The 14,770-nt window shown below is 36.9% G+C and overlaps 1 protein-coding gene across 1 annotated transcript in view; it reads right to left on the bottom strand.

The window, feature by feature from the left end:
• The window catches only part of LOC121390221 (chloride channel protein 2-like), an 87,014-nt gene that overhangs the window by 21,532 nt on the left and 50,712 nt on the right, over nucleotides 1–14,770 (bottom strand). The window contains exons 12-17 of the mRNA XM_041521989.1: nucleotides 12,614–12,698; nucleotides 10,678–10,830; nucleotides 9,683–9,752; nucleotides 7,187–7,297; nucleotides 6,803–6,900; nucleotides 5,598–5,713 (exon numbers count right to left, since the gene is read on the bottom strand). Coding sequence (XP_041377923.1) covers nucleotides 5,598–5,713; nucleotides 6,803–6,900; nucleotides 7,187–7,297; nucleotides 9,683–9,752; nucleotides 10,678–10,830; nucleotides 12,614–12,698 — 633 coding nt within the window. The remainder of the gene's footprint in view (nucleotides 1–5,597; nucleotides 5,714–6,802; nucleotides 6,901–7,186; nucleotides 7,298–9,682; nucleotides 9,753–10,677; nucleotides 10,831–12,613; nucleotides 12,699–14,770) is intronic.

The raw sequence follows: 14,770 nt of genomic DNA, 5'->3' as shown, positions 1-14,770 counted from the left end.
ATATCATACACTAGTGCAATAGGATCGGTCTATGTTCCACCCCATATCATACACTAGTGCAATAGGATCGGTCTATGTTCCACCCCATATCACACACTAGTGCTATAGGATCGGTCTATGTTCCACCCATATCATACACTAGTGCTATAGGATCGGTCTATGTTCCATCCCGTATCATACACTAGTGCAATAGGATCGGTCTATGTTCCATCCCGTATCATACACTAGTGCAATAGGATCGGTCTATGTTCCACTCCATATCATACACTAGTGCTATAGGATCGGTCTATGTTCCATCCCATATCATACACTAGTGCAATAGGATCGGTCTATGTTCCACTCCATATCATACACTAGTGCAATAGGATCGGTCTCTGTTCCACCCCATATCATACACTAGTGCAATAGGATCGGTCTATGTTCCACCCCATATCATACACTAGTGCAATAGGATCGGTCTAGGTTCCACCCCATATCATACACTAGTGCAATAGGATCGGTCTATGTTCCACCCCATATCATACACTAGTGCAATAGGACCGGTCTATGTTCCATCCCATATCATACACTAGTGCAATAGGACCGGTCTATGTTCCATCCCGTATCATACACTAGTGCAATAGGATCGGTCTATGTTCCACCCCATATCATACACTAGTGCAATAGGATCTGTCTAGGTTCCACTCCATATCATACACTAGTGCAATAGGATCGGTCTGTGTTCCACCCCATATCATACACTAGTGCAATAGGACCGGTCTATGTTCCATCCCGTATCATACACTAGTGCAATAGGATCGGTCTATGTTCCACCCATATCATACACTAGTGCTATAGGATCGGTCCATTGTTTGTTAATGAAACAAAAAATCTGAAGAATTAAATGTTTTGTTCACCATAACCTTTTTCCGTGCACTGTGATGAAAATCCATACAATGTAGGTGCAACTATAAACCAAGTTTCACTGACTTCACACTGATGCAATATGATCTATCTATTGTTCGTTAATAAAACAAGAATTCTACAGAATTAAGTGTCTTGTTTACCATAAACGTTTTCCGTGCACTTTGATGAAAATCCATAGATGCAACTATAAATCAAGTTTTATTGACTTGACACCAATGCAATACAATCTATCTATTATTCGTTAATGAAACAAGACTTAGGCAGAATTAAATGTCTTGTTTACCATAAACGTTTTTGGCAAACAGTGATGAAAAATCATAGGTTCAACTATAAACCAAGTTTCATTGACTTGACACCAAAGCAATACAATCTATCTATTATTCGTTAATGAAACAAGACTTAGTCAGAATTAAATGTTTTGTTTGCCATAAATGTTTTTGGCAAACTTGTAGTTTGTGACAAACTGATCAAAACACGAAACTTTAACCATAAACTTTAACACAAAAGTTGATGCTGTTGTCATCACCACCACCAGAAAAGAAATACCTATATCTGATCTTTTTACTTCGTAAACGCAAGACTACAACTAGGATTAGTTTAAATAGAAACTTCTGAAGAAAAGTATTTCTATGTGCAATCTGGTCCCATGCTTAGAAAAACTAAAATCTAGACAGTATCCCAGCACTAAAAATACACATCAGTGCAGGTTAGTTTATGACTGTTGTAGTCTTTTACAAAACCTAACAGAAAACTATAGAAATGTATCACGCATTCTAAATATACAACGTGTGTTTTGTGTTAGTCTTAGTGCATCAGCAATATCATAATGAATGTCTCATAACTTGGCAAAAGAAGAAGTCCTCATAACCAGTGTATAAGCATTCATAAAATTTTTACAAGCATACAAACTCAATGAACGGGGGTGGGGTGGGGGAAGGTGATAAAGACAGTTTATGTATGCTTTTAAAACAATTTTTTTTAATAAAAATATTTCTTATCAACCCTTGAAATAAATCACGAACTTAATGTTGAGGCTTTTTGTTTAGTGTTTTCCTGTTAAAAGTATATTAGAAATGAGGTTTTAAGAGTGTGTAAGAAATATACAGAACTTCACTTACGTTGTTTTTGCTTCCTATTTATTGCATAAGTTTATTTTGCACAAGAATATAGACCACGAGACCGCATAGCGGTCGAGTGGTATCTTCCCCCCCCCCCGTAAGTGAAGTTCACCACATGCTGTCACGTGAAACTAAAAAGAGAATTCCCCATTTAAAAGTTCCAGTCCAGATCGCACATATGTGCGATACAAAATAAATTTATCACATGGTTTCAAAATGTCTTTATCACCATAGTAAGATTGAATAGGTATGTAATAAATAGAATAAGACATTTATGCCCATTGGAGACGATTTATCTTACAACTCATGGTTCTCAAAGTACACATTTGACAATCACTCATTGTAAAATGAATGATTTCCAATGATTACTTGTCTATTATTTTCTGTTACCGACACTTCTTTTCGCGATCAAGTTTTTGTCTGTAATGTGTGATTTTCTTGGTGAACGGCTCTTACTGCAACAAAATTACATGTTTCTATTTATGTAATTTACAGACTAGAAATTGTGGTGTTATCCATTCATTATAACTTATCTAGAGCTTGATATAATTGGTCCGTCATCTTTATCATGTTTTTAAATCAGTGTAAATAGTTTCGTGGCATTACGGTAATTGATACTTGATTCAACTAAACACCATGCTTGTGTTTAGTACATGATCCATTCATCCAGTATTCAGTATTATTATCCACATAGTTCAAGATATTCAGGGAAATATAACCAGTATGACCCACGTGTGTCATAATGATTTCATGTGCACATCGAATGACGTCATTTTGTGAAGCGATATCATAACTTAGTGCAGCTTCCCCAGTGTAAACGCTTATCAAAATGACGTCATTTCTGAAAATGACGTCGTCTCTGTTTAGTTACATGTACGTTTGAAAGGTTTTGACATGGTCCTAGCTTGTTATTCACGAAAATAATATTTTGGATAAAATGGATAATATTATGCATTCTGATTGGCAACCCATTGCAGTAACCAAATCAGTTACAACTGACAAATAAGGTATAAACTATTAATCAGTTATGTGCTCTCTTTTTTATGAAAACCAAAAAAAATTAACCACACAAATTTCAAAGTATTTTGAGGTCTGCTTCTAAAATCTAAATAACTTTTAAGTATGCTGTTAGGATGGGGTGGGGGTTACTAAAAACAGAAGTATATGTACATGTAAGGTTTGTATGCATGTTAAAATGCTGATAAATGTGACCAGTCCCTTAAATAGAATTAATCATCGAGCCATGCTGGTTGTAGAGATAAAATGGAGATAAAATGAAGCTAACATATAGTGCATTATTCTAGCTGCTTAGTGTTCAAATACAACAGACTGACTCATGGTGCTTCCGCCTGTCACCAAAACACGACGATCTGCCAAAAACAAAGCATGAATAAAACAATTTTTTTTAAATATTATATTTTCTACTTACGAGTTAAAAAGTTTGTTTTGTTTAATGACAGTACTAGAGTTCACTAATTTATTTATTATAGTAAACTGATGGCACGTGCCTTGTGTATTGTTAATTACATTTTTTTTCCAGGATCAAATTTAAATATCACCCAGAAAGCTAATAACGTCATTAGAAAGTGACACAATTAGCAATTGGAACAGGCGAAGTTGACGATTCAAGGGTCTACAGTTAGACTGTAGCAAGGTATTTTTTTTTCAAGAAATACCAAATATACAGTTAGTTCCATAGAAAAACAAATCAGTTTACAGTGGATATAACCATATGGAGTTTTAGATTTGCAGGTGTTATTGTTTATTTGATGCCCGCAAATGTTTCATTTTTAACCTCAGGCTAACACCTTTGGTCAAAAATGACATTTGCGGGATCAAATAGACAATAACACCCATAAGTCTAAAACATCCACAGCCTTTGATAATCCACCGGTCATAGAAAGGGTGCACTGAGGGTTTCAATCCCATGATGAAAGCACTTCACGTGAGCTCTCTACCATTTGAACTATTGCACAAATCGTCCTTTTCCTCACGTATATAGACGCTTTTTTGTAGTAACTACAACTTCTTTTTATTTCCCAATTTAAAAAAATACATATCTGCTAAAAAAAAAATGACACCAGTAGAGCACATTGATTTATTAATTATCGGTTATTGGATGTCAAACATGTGGTCATTTTGACATACAGTCTTGGAGAGGAAAACTGCTACATTTTTCCATTAGTAGCAAGGGATCTTTTATATGCACCATTCCACAGACAGGATAGCACATGACAAGGCCTTTGATATACCAGTCGTGGTGCATTGGCTAGAACAAGAAATAGCCAAATGGGGCCATCGACGGGGATCGATTCTAAACCGACTACACATCAAGCGAGTGCTTTACCACTGGGCTATAAACATATAGTCTTAGAAGAAACCTGCTACATTTTCCCATTAGCAGTAAGGGACCTTTTTTGACAGGACAGCACATGCTGCAGTATTTGATATAATAGTGAATGAATGAATGAATGAATGAATGAATGAATGATTGAATGAAGAGTTGAACAAGAGTTGTTAATCAATTTTCAACTGACCAGAAATGTCGCTAATAACCTTTTTGAAGACAAAATGTTCCCTGAATTGAGTGTTATTTAAATATAACATAAATATATCAGTGTCAGTACAACGTGATTAATTATTATATTAATAAACCAGCGTTCTGAGAATACTGCTAAAGCAATACATGTCCCCCTACAGAGCCCAACAAAGTCTCCTATCTCAACAGTTCAAGGGAAATAACTCTGTGAAAAATTAGTAACGCTATACACAACAGTTCATGTCAATATCTTCAGGCATTCCAAAAACAAAAAAGGCTGGAAAACTAAATTATCTAATTCCTAAGTTCAAGGGCCACAACTCTGTCAACAATTAGTAAATCGCCATGAAAGTCCAATTTGATCTGTAACAGTACATGATAAAACTATAAACCAAATTTCAGCGTGTAATCTTGAGGCATTGCAAAAAAAAAAGTCTGAAAAATTATTTGGCACAGTTAAAAGTTTGTTTTGTTTAACAACACCACTAGAGAACATTGATTATTAATCATCGACTATTGGATCTCAAACATTTGGTAACTTTGTCATACAGTCATAGAGAGGAAACCCACTTAATTTTTTCTTTCATTAGTAGTAAGGGATCTTTTATATGCACCATCCCACAGACAGGATAGCACATACCACGGTCTTTGATATACCAGTCCTAGTGCACTGGCTGGAATGAGAAATAGCCCATTGGGACCACCGACAGGGATCTATCCCAATATTTGCGACAGATACACAGACAGACAGAGACGAAGCCTACAGTCCCCTCCAGATGGACCGACAGGGGACTAATAACAATGTATGAGTGGGTCTGTGAAGGGATTTTATGGTGATTATAATGAGAACTGTCATATTTTGTGGTAACCTGTACATGGGTTACATCAACAATGCTAATTTCGATGCCTGATGACCAACAGAATGTTAACACAAGTAAAAACTATCATCTAACATTTACACTGAACACACTTGACGACAGCTGTCATGCAGAAAGTAGTACAGTGGTATAATGATATAACGGCACAACACTTACCTCTGTTTTCTCGACACAATGTCGGGCAGGTATGGAAGCCGTTTTAACTTTATTATACTGTCGTAAAATGATGGCTGCATCAGATTGGCGACAGCGTTCGCTATCAACACAGAGAGCTAGAAATAGATAATTATATATATGGTTAACAATAGATATAGCAGGTGAAAATGAAATTATAGCTGGAGATTATTGTCTAAAGTGTTACAAATATCATGTAATATTATCAGGTTGATGCTAAAGCTTAATGAAAGTAAAATATTCATATTTTCTAAAACAGGCATTATACAATTAGCAAATACATGATATGGTTGCGAACACGCACTAAATCTTCTCTTTTTTTTAAATCATTAAAAATATATGGATGGAATGAGAAATTTGATACCTTGAAAATATCTATTACGACTCTTATTAATGATGTGCCTGCACAATACTTGTATGTTTTATATGACAATACTGGCGTATAATAAAGAGAATAAAGTCATGTCACTGAAGGGAGGCAATTGCTATCACAGTTCGTTTAGCAGTTATTGTTCATCACATGGAAGGAAGGAAAGGTTTTATTTAACGACACTCTCAACACATTTTAATTACGGTTATATGGCGCCAGACATATGGTTAAGGACCACACAGATATATAGAGATGAAACCCGCTGTCGCCATTTCATGGGCTACTTTTTTTCGATTAGCAGCAAGGGATCTTTTATATGCACCATCTCACAGACAGGATAACATATACCATGGTCTTTGATATACCAGTCGTGGTGCACTGGCTGGAACGAGAAATAGCCCAATGGGCCCACTGACGGGGATCGATCCCAAACCGACCACGCATCAAGCAAACGCTTACCACTGGGTTACATCCTGCCCCCTGTTCATTACATGGGTGTGCAAAGTTAGACAATTCAGAAACATTGCTACAGATAACCTGCACTTAAAATTAAACACATTCTTGCTATGGTAATTTACTACAAATAATAACACAGTACATACACGATAATTATAAAAATGCTGTCACAGATCAATTTGCAAACAGTGTTTTGCAGCGACATTGCTGAATTTTGAGAGCTGGATTGCAGTTTGTAAATATTGGTTTTGTTTTTTGTTTTTTACAAATTACACCTGTACTAAGTTTATAGTTTATTATCCAGATTGGTCAGTTGTCATTATATTACGTATAAATTAGTTGGCAAATTCAAACCACTGACCACCGCGGGCAGAACGTGTGAGATTTGTCCCGTTAGCTCAAAGACGATGACAGATGTAGAAATTGTCCGAGTGACACTGCCCGAAAGAGACGCTGCACCTGTAAAACAACGGAATAGTTATGTAACATAGAATAACATTACCAGTCGTAAAAAAAATAAAAAATTAAAATTAAAAATAATAACATAAAATAAAAATTAAAATAAAATATTTAAAAATATAAAACAAATATAAAAAAATTTAAATCCATTTTTACAAATAAATAAATAATAATATAATTAATAATAATACAAAAATAATAATATAAAAATCAAATCAAATTGAATTTTAAAAATAATATAAATAAATAAATAAAACTAAATAATAATAAATATAGCTAGTCTAACCAACAACAGCATATCCTCCCGGTACTATCTTCCTCAACACATCTCCTGATTTGATTCCTTCTGGGAACCAGGCAGCCATACTTTCTCCTACCAGACGACCAAACGCAGCCCCTGAAGTAAGAAAAATAATCACAAGTTCAGGGTTCGAACTTAACGACGGCACCGACGGCAATTGCTGTCATTGAGATATAAATTACCATAAGTCGGGAGCATCACCAACGGCACAAAAGTGTCATCAGTAAAATTCCTCAAAGATAGAATTACTAGTTGTAGGGGGGCAAAAAAACTGATTTTTATGTTTATTTATATACAGTGGAACCTCGTTAGTCCGGACAGTATGGTTATTAAAAAAAACGTCCGGATTAACGAATTTCCGGATTACTGAAATGTACTTAATGAATAACCTCCCTTGATTTACAAACAAAATAAAAACGAAAATAAAAATGAAAAACCTTAAAAAAACATTTGCCAGAATTATATACATGTGCTATACGGCAAACGTCGTTTACATCAATGGTTCACAAAGTACTCCATGATAGCCGGTTGTCTGATTGAACAGTTTGGTGCAAACAAGTTTTGCATTGTGTTATACGTGTTTAACAAGTCACGCAACTCGGACAGTGGTATGGCATCGTCTTCATCATCCTGTGCTTCTGTCTCCGAACTAGGTAGAATATTAACATGCCAGTAACAGTTGCGGATCATTGCACATGTCACCTCACCCCACGAACCTTAAAGCCTGTCATAGATTGAGCACTTGCGGTGCGCCATCTTCAACACGTTTGAAAAACAGCCTCACTAAATACCATCGGTAGTGTGCCTTGAATGCTCGAATAATTCCCGTATCCATTGGCTGTATGTGTGCTGTATTATTCGGTGGTAGAAAATGGACTTTAACATTACCCAATGCCACATTCCCACAACCGTGGCTTGGCCGCGTTGTCAACAAGAAGAATAACTTTGCGACCACACGATTTCATGGGCAGTAATTTCATGACATTTTCTTTTTGGGGGGTTAACTCGACATAGTGACTGACAGCGAATTGTGTCATAATTGGCGTACATTTGTTTTTATGTTCAGACCTGCTGACAACTTGTGCTCAAAATTGTATTAACTCACGAATTGAACATTTACTATAGATCAAGGAAATTATCTTTAAAAAAACAGCAAACACTTGTGAACATTGGTGCTCTATTCGACTAACACTAAATAAACACAGGTGAATGGTTAAATAAACTGCGGTGTGAAACCCTGTGCAGCCATTTTATCTCTGTTGATTCCTTAAGCGTTAATTGGTGGATTACTTTTATGTTCAATCAGCGGCGACTGGTCAAACGAAGCAATTTGCCTTTACTTTTTACATTTGGTTCAGAATTATGACCGTCCGGTTCCGGAAGCTGAATATCTGATTTAATGAATAACTTTACCGAGTGGTCGTTTCGTTTTGCAAAAAAAAAGTCCGTAAGGTAAGGATTCTGGAATACTGGAGTCCTGACTAACGAGGTTTCACTGTACAGTAGAACAAAAAAAAAAGGGACATTTTCATCCACAAATGGGGGTACAGGCCCCACCAAAACCCCCCCCCCCCCCCCACCACATGCTTCTCTACCACTCCCAGTTCCTACCGGCCTGCAAAGGAAAAACATGTTTGTTCAATGACAAAAGAACACATTTTACAAGACAGTCTAACATATAAAAACTTTGTGACACGACAGGTATAAATAGTGAGATAAGAAGTGCACTGTTGCCGTAGGTTACCAAATACATGTAGTAGTAATCAGCAGAAAGTACTAGACTATAGTCCGTCCCACAGGGAACGCATTTTTTCATATTATAGAATTTACTACAAGTTATTTATTTCTGAGCCGACTGATTTGTAAATTACACACAAAAATTGTTACGTTAAACCAAACTGAAATTATTTACAAAAAAACTAATTTTTATAGAATGATGGGATGGACTGTAGTTTCCATGCCAAAAAAAGAATGAAATGTTTTATTTAACGACACTCAACATATTTTATTTATTTACGATTATATGGCATCAGACATATGGTTAAGGACCACACAGATTGAGAGAGGAAACCCGCTGTCACCACTTCATGGGCTACTCTTTTCGATTAGCAGCAAAGGATATTTTATATGCACCATCCCACAGACAGGATAGTACATACCACGGCCTTTCATATACCAGTCGTGGTGCACTGGCTGGAACGAGAAATAGCCCAATGGGCCCACCGACGGGGATCAATCCCAAACCAACCGCGCATGGAGCGAGCACTTTACCACTGGGCTACGTCCTGCCCCTTTCCTTGCCAAATGTGAGACAATTGAAAATCTGGAATTTCAAATAAAGATTGAAACGTTCATCTCGGACTGCGGGATTTTTGTCATGTTCGCACAAGTGGGCAAGCTACTTTATCTGTGAATAAAAGCATCAGACACAGAAATCACTTACCGACGGTGAAGACGGGTGCAAATACAGAAATCACTTACCGACGGTGAAGACAGGTACAAATATCCCAGCCGGAATGGGAAGAGTGTTAGATATGACCCCCATCCAAAACTGAAAAAGAAAGGAAGGCTTCTTTAATGACACCCCAGCACATTGCTTAAACAAAGAGGGAAGCAGAGGAAGGCTTGTTTAACAACATCCCAGCACATTTTAAACTCTCGTTGAAGTAAAAGTTTGTGTTGTTTAACGATACTAGAGCAAACTGAATTGGATGTCAAACATTTAGCAATTCTGACATGTAGTCTTCAGAAGAAACACACTTAATTTACATCAGTAAGGGATCTTTTAGCCAATTTGTCCCCTCCCCCTCCCCCCCCCCCGACAGGACACCACATACCACAGCCTTTGATATACTAGTCATGGTGGACTGGTTGAGATGGAAAAAAAAACCAATCAGACAATAGGTCTACTGAGGGGGTTTGATCCTTCGACTCAAGCACCTCAGGCATGCACACTAACAACTACGATCCCACTCCACTGTACCAGACGGAGTGTAAAGGACAATTTGCCAATGTGGGAAGGAATGAAGGAAAAAAAATTATTTAACGAGACACTCAACACATTTTATTTTTTGTTATATGGTGTCGGACATCTGGTTAAGGACCACACAGATATTGAGAGGAAACCCGCTGTCGCCACTACATGGGCTACTCTTTTCGATTAGCAGCAAGGGATCTTTTATATGCACCATCCTACAGACAGGATAACACATACCACGACCTTTGATATACCAATTGTGGTGCACTGGTGGGAGCGAGAAATACCTCAATGGGCCCACCTACAGGGATCGATCCCAGACCGACCGCGCATCAAGTGAACACTTTACCACTGGGCTACGTCCCGTCCCGGTGATGTGGGGTGATGTATGTATGGTCATGATGATGAAGACGGGCAAGCACATTAACAACTAAGATCCCACCCCACTGCACCAGACAGAGTGTAAAGGACAATTTGCCGATGTAGGTGATGTACGTACAGTCATGATGATGAAGACAACGAGAGACACATAGATGTTGGTGAGTGGGTGTTTCCAGTGATTGAGGATCTCCTCGTCATCCAGGTCCTCCGCCTGGCCCGTCGTCCACGTGATGTTGCTGAACATGTCATGAATCGCCTGGCGGTTTGTCAGCTGGGGAATAGAGAACGAGTTATCAGTTATTACAGGCAGGTTGTGAATAGCCTGGCAGTTTGTCAACTGGTGGAATAAAGAACGAGTTATCAGTTATTACAGGCAGGTCTTGAATAGTCTGGCGGTTTGTCAGTTGGTGAAATAGAGAACGAATTATCAGTTATTACAGGCATGTCGTGAATAGCCTGGCATTTTGTCAACTGGTGGAATAAAGAACGAGTTATCAGTTATTACAGGCAGGTCTTGAATAGTCTGGCGGTTTGTCAGTTGGTGAAATAGAGAACGAATTATCAGTTATTACAGGCATGTCGTGAATAGCCTGGCATTTTGTCAGCTGCGGGAATAAAGAACGAGTTATCAGTTATTCAGGCATGTCGTGAATAGTCTGGTGGTTTGCCAGTTGGTAAATAGAGAACAAGTTATCAATTATTACATGCAGGTCATGAATCGCCTGGCAGTTTGTCAGCCTGGTGGAATAGAGAATGAGTTATCAGTTATTACAGGCAGGTCTTGAATCACCTGGCAGTTTGTCAGCCTGGTGGAATAGAGAATGAGTTATCATTTATTACAGGCATGTCGTGAATCACCTGGCAGTTTGTCAGCCTGGTGGAATAGAGAATGAGTTATCAGTTATTACAGGCAGGTCGTGAATCACCTGGCAGTTTGTCAGCCTGGTGGAATAGAGAATGAGTTATCAGTTATTACAGGCAGGTCGTGAATCACCTGGCAGTTTGTCAGCCTGGTGGGGAAATAGATGAGTCAGGGCTAAATATATCAACTGTAAATTTTAAAACTGGTGAATTTTATTTTAATTTGGCGAAATAATTTCATACAATAATGGGTTATTACAATTTTAAAGTCTAATAATAGATAAGTTAGTGAAACTTTCTGCCCACCCAGAGCTCGCCCTATGAGTTATCGGTTATTACAAGCTACTGAGAATTAAACACTGGCAGAAAAGATGAACACGTTGAGCAAAAAAACAAATAATAATAATAATAATAAAATTCTATAACCCAATTTTTTTTTTTATGAGAATAGGTCCACCATGGAGGTTCAATCCTATGACCAAAGCACAACTGAGCTAGATTCCGCTCCTATGTAAATGATGTCCCTAAATTTAATGTACACACTAAAAATGGGTCAGTAAATGCAAAATTAGGACTTTTAAGGGTGTATATACCACCAAATCAAATCCCATAGACGACAATAGTAACATATGTGGCTAAAACTCCTACCTGCAGCATATCAATCGACATAAACACCACGGATATAAATGCTACCACCCCTCACCCTTAAAGTGAATCAGAAAAATTAAGGGGTCAAGCTGCTCATTTCTGAGATAACGGGTAGCGTCTATGACTACCCTAGTTCCACACAAAATTTGAGTACTTTTTTTTTACAGGTACCCCATACATGTTTCAAGCACATGGCTTCTTGACACAGTGGTACTAGATGAAATAAAATTGCATACATTTTTTGCCCACATGAAACTATTTTTTTTACAACCAACACACTCGCATTTATCACTAATCACAGAACTTGTGGTGTTCACTTCTCTATCAAACATTGGGTGCACCTCGAACTTTGACCTAGCCGGAAGTTATTTGGTTTAGTACTACCTATACAGTGAGAGATGGACAAATCAGTCATGAACCACTAGTCGGAATGACAAAAACCCTGAATCCAATCTGGGCAATCAGTGACACCTCAGGCGGGTGCTCTACCCGTGAGTTATACCGACCCTTAGATACAGAGAACGTGGTTTGTACACAATACTTACATGACCAGCAAAGAACTGACCCAGGCCTGGAGGGAATGTCATCGACGATATCACAAGAGCTACCAAACCAGGATAGATAAAACGACTGAAAAAATACATTTAAAAAATTATCATACGGTTTTGAGTACAACTCTGCACATGTGCAGCCATCAATTTAATTTGAGAGTGCAAAACCATTATGCACCTACTTTGAGGTTTATTCTTTTAACTGCCAGAAAATCTTTTTGTTAAAGTAACTGTTTAGTAAATAAATGATATTAAATAAAAGAAATTACATACGGGTATTTTAAAGGGACAGAGCCTAGTTTTTAAACACTACAGCATATTTTTCACTATTAGAGCCGTTTATGATTAATAAAATCAAACATTGCTTATATTTTATTATTTACATTATCCATTTCCATAGAACTGAAGTGTTTCTGGTCATCCTGGTGTTTCAAATATAACAAAATGCATTTTTTATATTTTTAAAAACATACGTGCGTCTGAGAGGTAGCGGTTATTGATTCGAGTTCTAGTCTATTTGTAAAGGGTATTTCCCAGTTTCAATGTCACAGACTCTTGTTTCACTCTGTTGTAACTTTATCCACGTTGTGTTACAGGTTTGTAGATTAACTAAACTTAGTGTCCATTTTTACGAGTTGACACTAGGGTCTGCACCTTACGGTAAAGAAATATCATTCGATAAATAAGGGATAAGGTTTGTTTTGTTTAACGACACCACTAGAGCACATTGATTTCTTAATCTTCAGCTATCAGATGTCAAACATTTGGTAATTCATTTGGACACATAGTCTTCATAGGAGACTTACTACACACAATGAAACCCCTCTAAACCGGACATCCTCTGGACCAAGTAAAAAGTCCAGTTTTAAGAGGTATCCAGTTTAGAGAAGGAAGGAAATGTTTTATTTAACGACGCCATCAACACATTTTATTTCTGGTTATATGTTGTCGAAGCAGTTTAGAGAGGTTCTCTTCTGTACAGATATTTAACCAGGGACCATCAAAAACGTCCGGTTTTGAGGGAATTCTGCTTTACAGAGGGTCTGGTTTTGAAAGATTTCACTTTATCAACAGTAATGCTAACAAACTACTGATGTTTGCTATCCTTATGGTTTAATAAATAGCATGTATCCATTGTTGTGTGTTCAATTAATCACCTAAAAAACAATTGCACAAGTTTTTTTGAGACAATCTATTGTACATCTCTTTAAATTCAGCGTCATGAAATATTAGCATCTTGTATAGCCTCGCTAAATTCATTGACATCTTATACTCACTAACATTTCCAGATTTACAGTATTCACTGCTCAAAACTGACAGGGACCAAGAGGTAATTGCTAATCAAAATACATTCTGATAATCAATTTTACCAGCAGCTTTTTTTTTCTATCTTAAAGGGACATTCCCGAGTTTGATGCAATGTTTAAGATGTTATCGACTAACAGAGACTTTTTGATGACTGTAATTATATATCAAATATATTTTTCTGCATAAAATATTAGTGGCTGTAAATTAAACATGTTTTTGATTGTTCTAGTATTTGTACTAGGTTAAATTTAATTTTATTTCCTAAAACAATTTTTTTCGTACGTACCAAATTATATGAAGACAAAATCCAGTTTGGGCTTCTTACAAATATTAAGATGACCAGAAACACATTGAATATACAGACACTGATATTCTAAATATGAAAATATATTTAATATGTAAGTTTAATCGTAGAAACATTTTATTAGTCGGAAACATTTTACAATGCAGCAACTCGGGAATGTCCCTTTAAAGCATTGTACTCTAGTGGTGCCAACGATGTCAACATTAAGACAACCAATGTTAAATAATATATCATCAATTTGTTGTTTTAAACATCTTTACATGAAATGAGAGTAAAGTGTGTATGAATACAAGTGGTTGAAAATAGGGGCCTAAGTCATTAAACTCATACATTATAAATACAGTTCAATGCAAAAAAGACTTGCAAGAACAATGTGATGGCGTTTTTGAGAGATTTATAGAGCTTTGTGAATTATTCTCCTTGCTTCTAAATTTCTATCATTTATAAGAAGAAGAGATTGATTCCCATTTTACACAATGAATTTGCGAAATTTGGTTATGTACTTACTTCTTCTGTAAAAACTTGGGTTATGTACTTAC

Source organism: Gigantopelta aegis, chromosome 15 (assembly GCF_016097555.1).
Source record: "Gigantopelta aegis isolate Gae_Host chromosome 15, Gae_host_genome, whole genome shotgun sequence".
Lineage (NCBI taxonomy): Eukaryota > Metazoa > Mollusca > Gastropoda > Neomphalida > Peltospiridae > Gigantopelta > Gigantopelta aegis.
This window is presented reverse-complemented; position numbering and strand designations above follow the sequence as displayed.